The sequence below is a fragment of the Procambarus clarkii genome, chromosome 7 (genome assembly GCF_040958095.1).
Source record: "Procambarus clarkii isolate CNS0578487 chromosome 7, FALCON_Pclarkii_2.0, whole genome shotgun sequence".
Taxonomy (NCBI): Eukaryota; Metazoa; Arthropoda; class Malacostraca; order Decapoda; family Cambaridae; genus Procambarus; species Procambarus clarkii.
The window spans coordinates 37,475,692-37,490,691 of NC_091156.1; the positions used below are offsets into that span (position 1 = coordinate 37,475,692).

A 15,000-nucleotide genomic window follows, 5' to 3' on the forward strand; every position below is an offset into this window, starting at 1 on the left:
AAATTGTCCATCTGTTGTATCCATTCGTTTCTGTTAGTCATTCATATAGAGTTGCCAGTAAATAGTGGAAATCGGCCGTTCTCTCCCCCCACCCCATCCCCCTGTCTGTGATATTCTTAACTCACTCCTCTTACTCTCCTGTGACCGGTACCCTTCACCGTCGTCACTGTGAAGTACCAATGTTCACCAAAAGCAAAGGTGGTGGCGGCATTAAGTAGTTTTAAATAACTTTAAGTTTTAGTCATAATTAGTAACAACTTGCTTAGTGGCTTGTATCAGTGGTGATACATCATAACTACGTTATACCAGGGTAAGGTGCCGACCACAGAATGTCTACCACATTCCAGGGTAAGGTGCCGACCTCTGACTGTTTGTTCCACATCCAGAGTAAGGTGACGATCTATGACTGTACCACATTCCAGGGTTAAAAGAAGTTCCAGGGTTAAAAGAATACCTCTGATGCTTGTCCCACATCCCAGGGTAAGGTGTCGATCACTGACTGCATGACAGACATCCCAGGGTAAGGTGTTGATCACTGACTGCTTGCCCCACATCCCAGGGTAAGGTGTTGATCACTGACTGCTTGCTCCACATCCTGGGTAAAGTGTCGATCACTGGACTGCATGATCCACATCCCAGGGTAAGGTGTCGATCACTGACTGCATGCTCCGCATCCCTCGGTAAGGTGTCCGATCACTAACTGCTTGCCCCCATCCCAGGGTAAGGTGTCGATCACTGAGTGCTTGGACCGCATCCCTGGGTAAGGTGTCGATCACTGACTGCATGCCTCACATCCCATGGTCAGGTGTCGACCTATGACAAACAATTGCCGACTTGTTGCAAACACTCCATGCAAATAAAAAGGGCCCAGTGTTTGGAACTCAGTCCCTGATGAATTAAAAAACTATCCAACCTATGCCCTGTTCAAAAGTAAATCCAAAAGGACCTAATTTTTTCCTCATAGTTTCCTGCCTTTTACTTCAAACTCACACTGTATCTTGTACTACCCACTTCCACAATATTAGGCTTTGAGATACATATCCTTACCAGTGTAATCACCTCTGTCAACTTATGTTGTAGTTATTTGTTAATATAAAACCTTGCTACATTGCACCTTTTCATCTTTCCTGATACGGTAAATTAAAGACCTTCCTGAAACGTTATGCGTGTTAGTAGCTCTACATGGATGTACCCAGCTTATGTAATCTCACTAACCCCTTGTACCTTCTTACAAATAAATTATTATTATTATTATTATTATTATTATTATTATTATTATTATTATTATTATTATTATCATTATTATTATTATTATTATTATTATTATTATTATTATTATTATTATTATTATTATTATTATTATTATTATTATTATTATGACTGCCTGCACCAAATCCCAGGGTTAGGTGCCAAACTGTGACTGTCTGTACCACATACCAGGGTAAGTTGCCGACTAATTACTACCTGTACCACACCCCAGGGTAAGGTGCCGACCAATGGCTGTCTGTGATGTAATGGGGAGTGCTCGTCTGGCTCTGGGCGGAGGCGGACGTGTCGCCTGTGGGCTCCTGATTGATGGCTGGTGGTAGTTCGTGTTTGTGAGCAGACCTTTGGGACTGTGGCGGCTGGAGGGATTGCTGCCTCCTCCGCCCTGTGAAGCGGAGGGATACCATTGGCCTAGAACTTACTGGCCCAGCGTCTTACCCTGCAGTTGAAGTGATCATGATTGATGTGTTGTGGGTGGATGTGGCGTCTGTGTGTGGAGTTCAACTTGTATCCGGGAATCAAGCTGTTGAAAAATTCTGCTCCACGACTGTGTATCGTGACTTTATGGACCGTTATGACGGGAGGACATTTACTCTGCCTGAGGGTGGTGGTTTGGTGGAAGTGTTGGACAGGTGCAGTGAGACTACCTATGTGGTGGCTCATGGTACTCCCTTTGAGTTCCCAGACTCTCTTCTCCAGCGTCACTTTACCCGGTATGGGCGGGTCTTGAGTGTCCGGATGAATGCAGTGTCCTCCGGGCAGTGGAAGGGTATCCCGAATGGGACCCCGCACTGTGGCGCTGCTCTTGAAGGACCCCATCCCTTCATCTCTCCTACTTCTGGGCTTCAAGGTACACGTCTTCTATAGGGGTCAGCCCCGGACTAGTTTCTGGTGCGGACTCTCAGGCCATCAGGTTGCGGGTTGTGATGCGAGCTGGGTCAGGCCTGTGAACCCCTTCAGGAAGGAGGATTTTCCCCGTTCGCGGTCCCGGACCTGTCAGAAGGTGCTGCTCTGGTGTGTGATACTTCCCCAGTCATCTGGTACCCCGTTGTCGGTCATCGATGTGGCTGTGGGTGTCGGGGTGGTAGTGCATCCCCGACTCCCGCACTTCAGCTACCCCTGCCTGCCTTGTCTCCAGTCAAGTCTCCAGTTGTGTCTCCTGTGATGTGTAGTCTCGTGCTCCCGGACGTCGAGGCTGTGCCCCGGCCTGTACTGTGTCCGACAGCTGTGTCTTCGGCCTGTGTCGACGTGCACGCTGTAATGTCTCCTGCGGTGTATGGTCCTGTTCCCCGGGTTGATGAGGCTGTGATATTGAGTGTACACTGCGTGGAGTTGCACGGTCAACCAAAGGTTCTGCTACAGTGCCTCCTGGCGGGGGTGATAGTTCTGACGACCTGCGACCTCTGTCCAAGGGTTTGCAGCGAGCTTCGAGTCTGTCTCCGCCTCATGGTGAGGCCTGGGCTGACGTCTGGGATTTTGGCGACTCCGGGAGTTCGTCTTATGTGGATGATGACGTGGGTGACGATGTTGGAGTGCCTGCGGCTCCTGTGGGCCGTGTTGTATGGGTGATGGGATTGTCGCCTGGCCCTGGTCCTGTATCTTCTCCGGCTGCCTCTGCATCCCCGGTTTCTGGTTCACCGAGTTAAGAGGTTGTGGCACCGGCCGAGGTTGCAGGAGAGGGTGGGGACTTGGTGCTGGTTCTTAAGAAAGATTCAGTTCCGGCAGCCCCGGTGCCTCTGGCGTCCATGTCTGTTCCTTCTGCGCATGTGCCCTTGGTGATGCCGACCACTGCGCGGCTGCCGTCTACTCAGCCGTCCTTTGTTACTCCGCCCCCTGTGGTGTCGGCCCCTGCACGATCGCCCTCTGTGATTGTGTCCCCTGCGACTGCTCGCTATGTTGGCGCCCGGCTCCTGTGCTTCAGCCCCATGTGGTTCCACCTTCGTTACCGAAGAGCTCTGTGCGGCCTCTTCCAGTGACTTCCGCCCCCGTGGTGGAGGGCGCCAAGCTGGATGTTCCTGACTTCATGCATCGACTGCGAGGATCACGTAGTCAACGTTAACACGTGTGTGTAATTGTGGGCTCGGTGGGATGCCTATAGGAAGAAGTACCTGCAGCGTCTATTTCCGGATAAATATGAGGATGATTAACTGTGTGTGGTTCTTGTTTTGTGTTGCTTTATTTCTTTATTTGTTTTGATGTGCTGTGAGCTAGGAGTTAATTTTTCACGTGTTTCTTGTGCCTGGTTCTTGTTGGGCTATAGTGCTCTGGTGTTTTTTCTTTTCTGACTATTTCATTGTTACCTATGTTTTTGTTACTATTTTGTGTTTTGTACGACTTTTGTTTGTGTGTTTTCTTGTTCTAACGTTTGTTCTTGTGTTTCTTGCCTTGACAATGTTATTGATGATGATGTTTTTCTATTGTTGTATTTGTGTTTTTCCAAATAAAAAGAAAAAAATTACTTTCTGTAACACATCCCAGAGTAAGGTGCCGGCCAATGACTACCACACTCCAGGGGTAAAGTGCCAACCAATGACTGTCAGTAGGCTGTTAACCGAGGTGTTTGCCTAGCTCTGGGCGGAGGTGGACGTGTCGCCTGTGAGCTCGTGGTTTGCTGACCCGTGGTAGTTTGTGTGTGTGAGCGGACCCTTGGGGCCGTAGCGGCTGGAGGGATGGTGGCCCCCCTCCCCCCTGTGAAACAGAGGGATACCATTGGCCTGGAATTTACTGGCCCAGCGTCTTACCCGGCAGTTGAGGTGGTGATGATTGACATGTTGCGGGTGGATGTGGTGTCTGTGTGCGGCGTTCAACTTGTATCCGAGCATCGAACTGTTGTGAAATTCTGCTCTACGGCTGTGTATCATGACATGGTGGAACGCTATGACGGGAGGACATTTACTCTGCCTGAGGGTGGTGGTTTGGTGGAAGTGTTGGACAGGTGCAGTGAGACTACCTATGTGGTGGTTCATGGTACTCCCTTTGAGTTCCCAGACTCTCTTCTCCAGCGTCACTTTACCCGGTATGGGCGGGTCTTGAGTGTCTGGATGAATGCAGTGTCCTCCGGGCAGTGGAAGGGTATCCCGAATGGGACCCGTACTGTGGTGCTGCGCTTGAAGGACTCCATCCCTTCGTCTCTCCAGCTTCTGGGCTTCATGGTACGTGTGTTCTATGGGGGGGTCAGCCCCGGACGTGTTTCCAGTGTGGACTCTCAGGCCATCAGGCTGCGGGATGTGATGCGAGCCGGGTCGGGCCTGTGAACCTCTTCGGGGAGGAGGACTTTCTTCCGTTGGCAGTCCCGGACCTGTCGGACGGTGCTGCAGTGGAAAGTGTTACTTCCCGGTCTTCTGGTGCCCCGTTGCCGGTCTCTGATGCCAGCCTCGATGTGGCTGTGGGTGTCGGAGTGGAAGGAAGTGCATCCCGGCTCCCGCACCTCAGCCTCCCCCTGCCTGCCTCGTCTCCAGTTGTGTCTCCTGTGGTGTGTGGTCTCGTGACTCTGGACGTCGAGGCTGCGCCTCGGCCTGTACTGTTTCCGGCAGCTGTGTCTTCGACCTGTGTCGACGTGCACACTGTGATGTCTCCTGCGGTGGGTGGTCCTGTTCCCCGGGTTGTTGAGGCTGCAATGTTGAGTGATCGTGCACTGCGGGGACTTGCACAGGCAACCAGCGGTTCTGCTACGGTGCTTCCTAGCGGAGGTGACAGTTCCGACGATCTGCGACCTGTGTCCAAGCGTTCGCGGCAAGCTTTGATTCTGTCTCCGCCTCGTAATGCGGCCTGGGCCGACGTCGGGGAATTTGAGGACTCCGGGAGTTCGTCTTCTGGGGATGGTGATTTGTGCGACGCTGTTGGAGTGCCTGCGGCTCCTGTGGGTCGTGTTGCAACGGTGATGGGTCCTGTGGTGGGATTGTAGCCTGGCCCTGGTCCGGTGTCTTCTCCGGCTGCCTGCGCATCACGGGTTGCTGGTTCCCCGGGTTGGGAGGTTGTGGCACCGGCCGAGATTGCGAGAGAGGGTAGGGGCTTGGTGCCGGTTCTTACAAATGCTTCTGTTCCGGCGGCCTCCGTGCCTCTGGCGTCCATGTCTGTGCCTTCCACGCCTTTGCCCTCTGCTCAGTCATCCTTTGTTACTCCGTCCCTTGTGGTGTCGGCCCCTGCACCATCGCCCTCTGTGATTGCGTCCCCTGCGACTCCGCCCGCTAAGTTGCCGGCCTGTGTCCGGCCGACTCCTGTGCTTCAGTCCCGTGTGGTTCCACCGGCTGTATCAAAGCCCTCTGTGCGGCCTCTTCCCGTGCCTACCGCCTCCGTGGTGGAGGGCGCCGAGCTGGATGTTCCTGACTTCATGCATCGACTGCGAGGGTCACGTAGTCACGTTAACGAGCTTATGGAATTGTGGGCACAGTGGGATGCCTACAAGAAGAAGTACCCTCGTCGTTTCTATCCGGATAAATATGAAGATGATTGACTGTGTGTGTGGTTCTTGCTTTGTGTTGCTTTATTTCTTTCATTGTTTTGTTGAGCAATGTGATACAGGTTCCTTTTTTTTCCTGTTTTCTTACCGAGCTGGGTTATAATGCTCTAGTGTTTTTTCTTTTTTGCCTGTATTTCATTGTTACCTATGAGTAAGATTCCATTTTTGTTTATGCTTATTTACGATTTGTTCTATTATGTGTCCTATTTACTGTATTCTATGTTCCAATGTTGGTTTGTGTTATACCGATTCTTTATTTCTCATTTTTTAATTTGATATTTTACTTTGTAATGCAAATGTGTTCTGTTTCCTTTGATCTATGTATTGTGTTGTGTATTGCTTTGTTGTATTCCCTTGTTATTTTCCTGCATTTTGTTTACTATGTTGTATTTCTAGTGTTATATTACCATGTTCTGTTATTGTGTTCTCGATTCTGTGGTGTGTTGTCTGCTGTTGTGTGGTGTGGCGCATGGTGGGTGTGTTTTGTGTTTGTGTTAGTTTGTGTTATTGTGTATATGTGTATTCCTTGTATATATTTTACCCTTGGTTTTATGGTGCTCTTTGTGCGCTTTTGTCATTACAGACGCTTTTGGCACGCCCCATCTGGGTAGTGCTGCTTTTGCTTGTGTGTGTGTGTTCTTATGAGTTTTATGTTATTCTTTGTTTTCACTTTTGTGTTATGTTGATCTGTGTTACGTGTTATGTGTTGTTGTTATTCTGCGTTCTTTGTTCTTCTGCGCTTTCCTGTTATATGGTTACTGTACGCTGTAATTGCTCTGTTTAAAAAAAAAGAAAGAAAAAAAATGACTCAGTACCACATCCCAGGGTAAGATGCCGACCAATGACTGTACCACACCCCAGGATAAGGTGCGGACCTGTGACTGTGTGTACCACACCCCAGGGGTAAGGTGCCGACCAATGATTGTACCACATCCCAGGGTAAGATGCCGACTATAATTAAGTAACCATGTTGATGGTAGTGGGTGTTGTCTATCAGTCTAGATAACACTGCTTAGTGTTCTCTGCTGACGCTAGAAAAATCTGTGGTTGATGTTCGTTTGTCTAACTTAGAAAACCTTCACTCTGCGACCTTACCTATTGATGCTGATGCTGTTAAAGATGACAAATATCTACACATTACCACACTTGTATTCTCAATAAAGCATGTTAATGTTTACGCTTCCTTACATAGTGCACATGTAAAGATTCATTAATTGTTAGGTCCGGTTTTGGTGAGATCGCTGTACAGTTCCCTCGTTCTCACACGTAATGACCAGTGACCCGCACACTATAGATACCAGCCACTAAAATGCGTCCTCCAATTACAGGTCATTGTCCTCTAGAGTTAAGGTTTTTACACTTATTGTGGAGTAAACCCCTTTAATTTAGACTTTTTTCAAGCCTGAAAAACAGCGAGATTTTGGGAAACAACCGGAATTAATGTTAATAGTTATTTAGACGAAGCATTCTACTGTTCTTCCTTAACATAACTTTTGTGCCTCCTTTTTCTCTATGTCATCTTACAGCTGTTTTTTATTATCTGTAAAAGATAGACTAAGGTTAATTAGTACACTAATTTGGAATCACTAGATGGATGAGAGCACTTCATTAGCAGAGTTGGTAACACTGGGGTGTTGACTTGGGTGGAGCCTCAGCCAATGACAGTTCATATGTGTTGCTTGTGTTGGTGTGAGCTGTTGTGCTCCTCCTCCTCCCTCCATCAGTGTTACCTTCAGTGTCAGAAGGTGAGCTGTAGTGTATAGACGTATTTAAATTATTTTTCCTCAGGGAAGACTATAGTTAAAGTGTGAAAAAAATTTAGGGACTGTATAACTGTTTTAGTAACTTCGTATAACTACAGTCTATTTGCCAAATGCAGTAGTTTTGTTGAAAGAGTGAGCAGAGTGTATTTGCTCTGTATTTGTGAAAGATGCTGTGATTGGTGTAATTGTGTAATATGAGTAGATAAATTCACAAATGTTTGTAGTTATTGCCGACGTTGTGAGGAGGGAATATAATGTTGGAGGGACTGTAAAAGACGAGCAGCTCTTACTTCTCACCACAAATATGGTTCCTGCACGCTATAAATACTACCTTCCTTGCCATGTTATATTCTGCTCTTTGTAGAGCAACTCCTTTGGTGTTTGGTGTCGTGCAGGAATAGCATAACAGTACAGTGGATAGCACATTTAACTTGGAGAGAATGCAATATTGATCCATCTCCATTATGGTTTAAATTGGCTTCTGTGTTGACTTCCAATAACGGTGCGTTGAATTGGCATATTTTTAAGAAATTGCTGGTAACACGCCCCGCCATTGGCAGGGAGTTTGTATTACAGTATTTAAAACATTCCAGATATCTGGATTTATTGCAGACATTAGGACTCTTCTTAATGTGATTTGTGTATTTAAAATGTATACCACTTCCTTCTTAGTCCGTCGGCTTGTGATTGAAGGTGGACTTTTAAGTTTTGTGAAGGTAATATAGTAACTGTGTAGTTGTAAGTAGGCTAAGATTTTACCACCAGGTTATGGCAGTCTTAGTGAGGTTATATTTATATCTAATGCATGTTGCATATTGACCGTTGTAACATATCTTGAATATATAATTACTAGGTTTAAAGATTAAAAATTATTAAAGTGCGGCATTTGTGTGATCAGATAAGATATTCCTTAAAAGTATTTCGGATTAAAGTGTAACCTTGTATGGCATTATTTCAGATTATACTGTGCTTTTTGAGTCTTAAACAGGCAGGTGTTGCATGGTTCAGTATGTGGTGTGGTAGGTCTGGTGACTTTAGTTTTCTCTTCCCAAACATCCCCACCCCAAGAGTGGCGACTGGTGGCGCTGGTTACGCTAGATTCCCTATTCTAAAATAATTTTTGTTTTGAAGTGACAATTTTTTGTCGTAGTTCTATTTACATAATTTGAATTGGAAAGTGCAGGAACCGGTGAAGCTTTGACACCTCCCTGACCCACAGTCTACACATCTTCCATAATATTCCCCACCTAATACCCTTGCCAAGTAAAATTGTTCATACCCCCCCCCCTTTCCCGGGGTCACAAACACAGGTCATCGACCGACACAGCCCTGACCACCAGTCGTGTCCCCCATGCCCAACCCTTCATCATCCTCGCCATCAGTTTGTAAAAATGTTTACTAAAGTATCTAATTTTTACCTCACTGTTGTAATGCCTGACATAGACAAGGTATTTTAAAGAGTTGACTGCCATAACGACCCCTGTAGTTGTACCTAGGAAGATGACTACGAAGCTGGCTAGTGGTCACCGGGTGGAGGCCATGAGCGAGGAGTGGCTGGCCAGGATGGAGGAGGAACAGACGCTCTACAACCATGGTATGATCCGCCTCAGGCCCGGAGGCTATCTCTACCCGACACTCTTCACCAAATATGCTGACACCATCTACAACTTCAAGGTGTGTTGTCATTGTTACTCTGACCCTTGAATATTGGTTATATACTTGGTCCGAGGGGGAGGGGGGACTGTACTTGGATCCCTAGCCCCTGGTATATATGTGGGTAACAATTGTATACACTTGTGTTCTCTCTAATGTATACTACAATAAGTTTCTCTTCAGTTCACTGAAGGTGACGTACTTGTGGCGGGAATGCCCAGGTCTGGGACGACCTGGATGTTGGAGTTGGTGTGGACGATGCTTCACAACCCCGACCTCAACAACCAGAGGGCCGACCTGCCCATCTTCATCAGAGCACCGCATATAGAGTATGACATTCTTATTAGTTTATCAGTGTGATTGTCTGCGTAACGCCTGGGATCAGTGGTATAATAACTATTGTAGTCTGATTGCGCCTAGTAAATCGGTAGGATTTTTCTTATTTTTAATTAGTGCTTAGCTCATTAAAGTTCTCAGAGCCCCGATTTAGATAGCTTTTCTGTAGAAACTACCTTATTGTAAAGATAGTTCAGCAAGTGGCAGTAAATTTGCAAATTTGTGGACGTACCTTAGACAAAATTCTGGTAATTTTGAAGACCAGATAATATTAGCGAAGATCTTACGAATGTTCTTAAATATTTCTCGTAAATAATTTAACTATTTTATATCTCTACAAAACAGACTATTTTTGTATTTTTTGGATGAAATTTCATAACGATTACACTGCTGCTTAACATTGCACCGGATGTGAATAAAATGATGTTGGCAGATATTTTAATCAGACTGGGTGCCGGTATATCTTTTGGCATTTCCTGTGTTAGTACTTTACGTTCTTAGACTAGACCTAAAATGGTTTGTTCAAGGGTTGTTCAGATTAGTGCGTCAATTTATTTGGGGAGGGGAATTATCTTGAGAAATAATGGTTATTACGACTATATATAACTTGGGAGGGGTCAAGACATTTTGCGAGCGTTTTTACTTTTCTGTAATTAATACGGCCTCACCCCAGCTTGACTGTAAAATTAGGTAATGCATTAGGCTCAAATACCGTTTACCTTCTACCTCGTCTTGTTTCACTGCATCATTTCTTCCGCCTCTAGAGTTTTGTGAACATTGCAACTAATTTTCATTAGTGGGGGGGAAAAAGGGGGTTGGGGATTGTAAATTCATTAAAAGATTAATATTGTTTAAGGCGGTGCTGGGCGAGATTTTTTATAAAATGTTTGGTGGACACAGAGGTCCTGGCGGACTAAATACTAGTGTTGCCAAAAATAAATTTAACCTATAAATAACTTGCTGTCATAAATTTCTTCATACGTTACTACTGGTTGGGATGCTTACCCTGGCTACACTGTTAAATGCATTTATAAAGTCACTTGAGCCTATTATCTTAAGCTTTAGCGACTAACTAAATTGTACCAATGTTGGTATATATACCAAATGGGTACTTGTACCAGTTATCTTAATGATTGATCCAAATACTTTGGCTCCATACTGTAATTACATAAATTCAGGTCTTGCGTGTGAAACAATCGCTTCGGATGTCTTGTGTAAATATTTCTCTTAACACTGTGTGTGTGTGTGTGTGTGTGTGTGTGAGCAAAATTGGTGACTCGGGTGATTGTGACTCTTAGTTATTGGTTGTTGAAAATTAGTGACACTTAATCATTGTTGGATAATCCTGTTTACCATTGATGCCAAACTGTCCTAAATTTACTTTTCACTCGCACACTACATTGTTTACAGTAAATGGTACTTTTGACAAACCCATCCCTCCCTGTATTGGGAGTACTTACAGGAAGGATGAGGACAATTGCACATACAGACGTACAACTTGATTCAATTAAGTAGGAATCTATGCTATTGAATTTAGAGAAACAAATTTTCTACTGTAGTTGCTAAGACGACTAACCTTTCCTAGATCTATTACAGGCAACATATGTTTAATTAAGTAAATGTGCTATACTAGGCATTGGAATATTTTTAAATATTTTCGGACTAAAAAGTGACTAGTGGAAAAAATCTACCTAATTGCTTAGAACGTCAATCTTTGTAATATGGTGCACATGGTTTTTGTACGTATCTTAATAGGAGAATGGGTTGGACACAATAAGTAGTATAAGGTCTGATATTCTGTGGCAGAATATAGGGCATGGGTATAGGTCATATTAGTTGTAAAGTGAAGCCTAATATTGTTTTAAGATGGTGATAGTTTTGTGACAATTAACTTTTGGTATAAATGTCTAGGTTACGTAGTTGGCGCACGTGATGTTAAGGCGTGCTTGAATGTGAATTTGTTGCACTAAACAGTTAAGTTTAAAAAATCATGTGATTAGTTAAGAACCATTCGGGTATCGGTTGCAATGTATGAAGGATCCTATATTTGTGCTGCTGGATGGGTTTATATAAAGAAATGTTACCAGAACTTATCGCATAACTGATGAATGGTTTAAGAAACGACTGAAATGTATTGATTCTGAAGCTATAAAATTTCAGTTCTGGTAAAGTTTAGTAATTGTAGTAATAACATTCCAGCTTTGACATGATGCTTGACAGCAAGACCATAAGAAGCACTGTTGAGAATCCTCAGCCGATGACAGAAATGTTTCATCAAATGTGTCCAGGGAAGAAGGTAGAAGACGGAGTGTTTCTGCAGATTAGCGAGTCTTTACCTGCTCCTAGAGTGATGAAGACCCACCTGCCCAACACCCTCCTGCCGCTTACCCTTCCTCTAACCACGAAGGTCAGAGTTGGCTACTGTAATCTAATGGTTTTATGGGAATAAAATGGTTTGATTTGCCATCACTGCTTCATGGAGCATAAAAGAAAATCTTCGACTGTTTGTAATCAAACGATTAAGGCGTTAGTTAAATTAGGTACAAAAGATAAAATGTTCAGTAAAATGTCGTCTAATCCAGCAGTTCCTAATGCTTCATTTAAAGTTTAATATGAATGGTTTCAATCTAAATATTGGGAAGACTGTTTCCTTAAATAACTTGATCAAATTTTAAATGTGGGAGCTGTGTAGTGGACATGAATTGACCTTCCTTACCCTCCTTGAGCCCCTACTACCTTTGGTTTACCTGTTGACAGGTTTTTTCCAATAACCCCCCCCCCCCTCCCCCACCATCCCTGTCTGGTCCATTGTTTCCGTGAGGGGGGAGTTTGGTGGCCGGCTGCCGTCGGAGTGTAATACTCATTGGGACAGTCCTCTGTCCTTTTGTGGCCTTGTGCTCCTGCTGTTATCCTCACGAATTTTGCAGGGCGACTTTTCATTTTCCTAATGTTTCATTTTTCTCCCTCTTCTCCTTTCCAATTATTTGCTGCCGACTTTTTGCCTGTTTTGACTATTCTTTTTGGCCTTCTTTTGATTTGTCGCCCGGGTGTTTGAGGAGGCTTACTCTTGCACCCGTTGAATTGTGGTAGCCACGTCGCGAGCGAGGGTATGCTTTCATTGTCAATCCTTCTTTCGTCGCTGAACCTGATCTTGACAGACTGATGGTTCTTAAGGTGGCATTTGTTAAGTGTATACTCGTGACGCACCCCTAGGGGAGCCCCCGGCAAGATCGGCAACATGTCTCTTGTTGGGTGTCCTGCCTCTAATTGTGGGTGTTGGGGAACATACGTGAATGAGTCTTTACTCTAGCTTTGTCAAATTCAGCTTCTCTTCTACCTTCTCAAGTTCGTGGGAATGGGCGACCAAGCCCCCGACTCCGACTATTGGAAGACCGGGCTTTATAGGCTCCAGCTGCATTGTGCCCCGACCTTGCTCCTCCTTTGACCCTCCTCCTTTGACCCTCCTTACTACTCCTTTTGACTCTCCTTCCTTCCTTCCTTCCTTCCTTCCTTCCTCTGTAGTTGGGTCGGGCCACAAGCCTACAGTGGGGACCGCCCCATCCCCTGGCATGTCTCGCTCTCATTGATTACTGTGCCTTTAACCCCTCCCCCCCCCCTTTTCTTTTTCTTTCTCTCTCTAGGTTCTCAACGCAATCCACGGCACGGCCGCACTCTCTCGATCCCTTCCTGTATTAGTGCATACCAATCTTTGTTTGGTCCTGCTTCGTGGGCCAAATGCTTTGATTTCCCTCCGGATGCTATACCTGATTTCTCCCTCCATAGGCATCATACTGATTCAGTAGATTCCTGTTACTTTCAACCCCACCCATCTCGGTACACGTGTCTGTTGCTGCTTCTCGGGATGCAGCCACCCAATTGGCCGCTTTATTCCGCATTGGCGAAACTCCTGTTCGGGTCTCAAAGAACACTGTTGAATAAGTGTTGGCACTGTTCTCCTCCCACCCAATGATGCAACCGGAATTGGGAATCTACAGGACTGCCACGAAGATATTCGGCATATCCTCGAAGCCCAAGCCATTCTGTCCGCCAGGTAGACACGCTTACTTTTCCCCCTTCGTGGTCGTCACCAAAGTTATCAGCCCCTTCAGGTTGTAAAGATTACCTCAGATGGTAGGGCCCTTCCATCCTGTCATTTTTGCTGGTTGCAGGTTCTCTGTCCAAGAGTACATTCCCTCTCCTTGGCTCTGTAATAAGTGCTGGAGGTTTGGGCATGGTACCCTCAGATGTTCCAGTATCTCTTGTGTGTGGGGACGAAGGGCACTAAGTCGGAGTGCACTTCTCCCAGGAAGGGAGAAGCGCAATTGAGGCTCGCTGCCTCAATTGCGGAGAAACCCACCCTACCTTACCTTCTCCCGCGTGTGTGTACATTACAAACTTGAGGCAGCCGTCCTCACCTTGAAGCATCGGGAACGTTTGTTTTTTTCCTGAGGCGAGGCGCAAAGTTCGTAGTTTATCCCCTTTTGCTGGTGTCTCTTATGCTTGTGTTGTGCTCTTCCTCCTCGTCCATTCCACATTCCTCACTCTCGATCGTTTCCAGGCCTTAGACCCAGACACGCCCACCGCCGCCGCCTCTGTTCGTTTGTTCCGTCCCGCAGGGTCCACGTCATAGTTCTTTCTGGGTTTCCCCTTCTTCCTACCCCAGTCTGTCTTATCTCCTGTGTCTTGTTCCTCGTCTCCCTCCTTCCCATCCTTCTTCGTCTTTTGGCTCTTCATGCCGCCCGCCTGTTTGTGCAGGCTGATGTTTATCACTCTCCCTGCGGCCATCGTGTTTGCCCTCGTTCAGCTTATCTTAGAGACTTGAATCTATTGCCCAGTACGTTGTTGTTGGGACGCCTGACTCTTTGCATCAGAAACGAAAGGCTGGCTCTTCTTCCTCTTCCCCGGCGAGTAAGAAGGCTTCGCTCTCTTCCTCGGGAGTCGTCGCCAGTCCCCGACGACTGGCTCGATGCTGGTGTCCTCCCAGCACCAGTCTTGGGACATCCTCTAAGGACTTCGCCCTATTGCCCTCACGAGTAGTCTGCAAACTCTTTGAATGCATGGTTAACGTTCGTCTGATGTGGTTCTCGGAAAACTATCACCACCTTCACCCTCTTCTCAATTGGGTTTTCGCAAGTGCCGCAGCACAACAGATGTCCTGGTGAACTTGGTCTATATTCGTACTGTTATAGCTGCGAAGACCTCCGTTGTTGCCGTCCTTTATGACCTGGAAAAGGCTTATGACACCACTTCGCGATATCATATTCTGTCCCAACTTCATTCTTTTGGCGTAAGTGGAAATCTACCTCTTTCTCCAAAGCTTCCTCTCGTCGTTCCTTTTGAGTGAGGCTTGGTACATTCTGTATTTTCAGCATCACGATGGTGGTGCCCCAAGGTAGTGTTCTTAGCACTACTTTTTCTGGTTGCCCTCGATGGTCTTTCCTCTTCCTTCTGGCGTCTTCTCCACCCTCAATATCGAAGATTTTACCCTTTGCTGTCGGGGTGGTGATTAGCATCTCCTTCAAC

General features: G+C 46.0%; 2 protein-coding genes across 3 annotated transcripts in view; one reads left to right on the forward strand and one right to left on the reverse strand.

Annotated features, from left to right (window-relative positions):
* Positions 1–4,479: 4,479 nt before the first annotated feature.
* Positions 4,480–5,337, reverse strand: LOC138358031 (integumentary mucin C.1-like). The gene has a single exon (XM_069315500.1). It carries the CDS (start codon positions 5,335–5,337, stop codon positions 4,480–4,482), a length of 858 nt encoding a protein of 285 aa, XP_069171601.1.
* Positions 5,338–7,345: 2,008 nt separating this feature from the next.
* LOC138349809 (sulfotransferase 1A1-like) overlaps positions 7,346–15,000 on the forward strand; it is a 49,435-nt gene continuing 41,780 nt past the window's right edge. The window contains exons 1-4 of one of the 2 annotated variants that reach the window (XM_069314126.1): positions 7,346–7,470; positions 8,975–9,162; positions 9,325–9,470; positions 11,677–11,884. In XM_069314126.1, coding sequence (XP_069170227.1) covers positions 8,989–9,162; positions 9,325–9,470; positions 11,677–11,884 — 528 coding nt within the window. In that variant the 5' untranslated portion in view covers positions 7,346–7,470; positions 8,975–8,988. The remainder of the gene's footprint in view (positions 7,471–8,974; positions 9,163–9,324; positions 9,471–11,676; positions 11,885–15,000) is intronic. The other variant, XM_069314135.1, reaches the window with a different exon arrangement.

Excerpts from the sequence above, each read along its gene's own strand:
- LOC138358031 (XM_069315500.1), bottom strand. The coding sequence starts at position 5,337 with ATGGACGCCAGAGGCACGGAGGCCGCCGGAACAGAAGCATTTGTAAGA.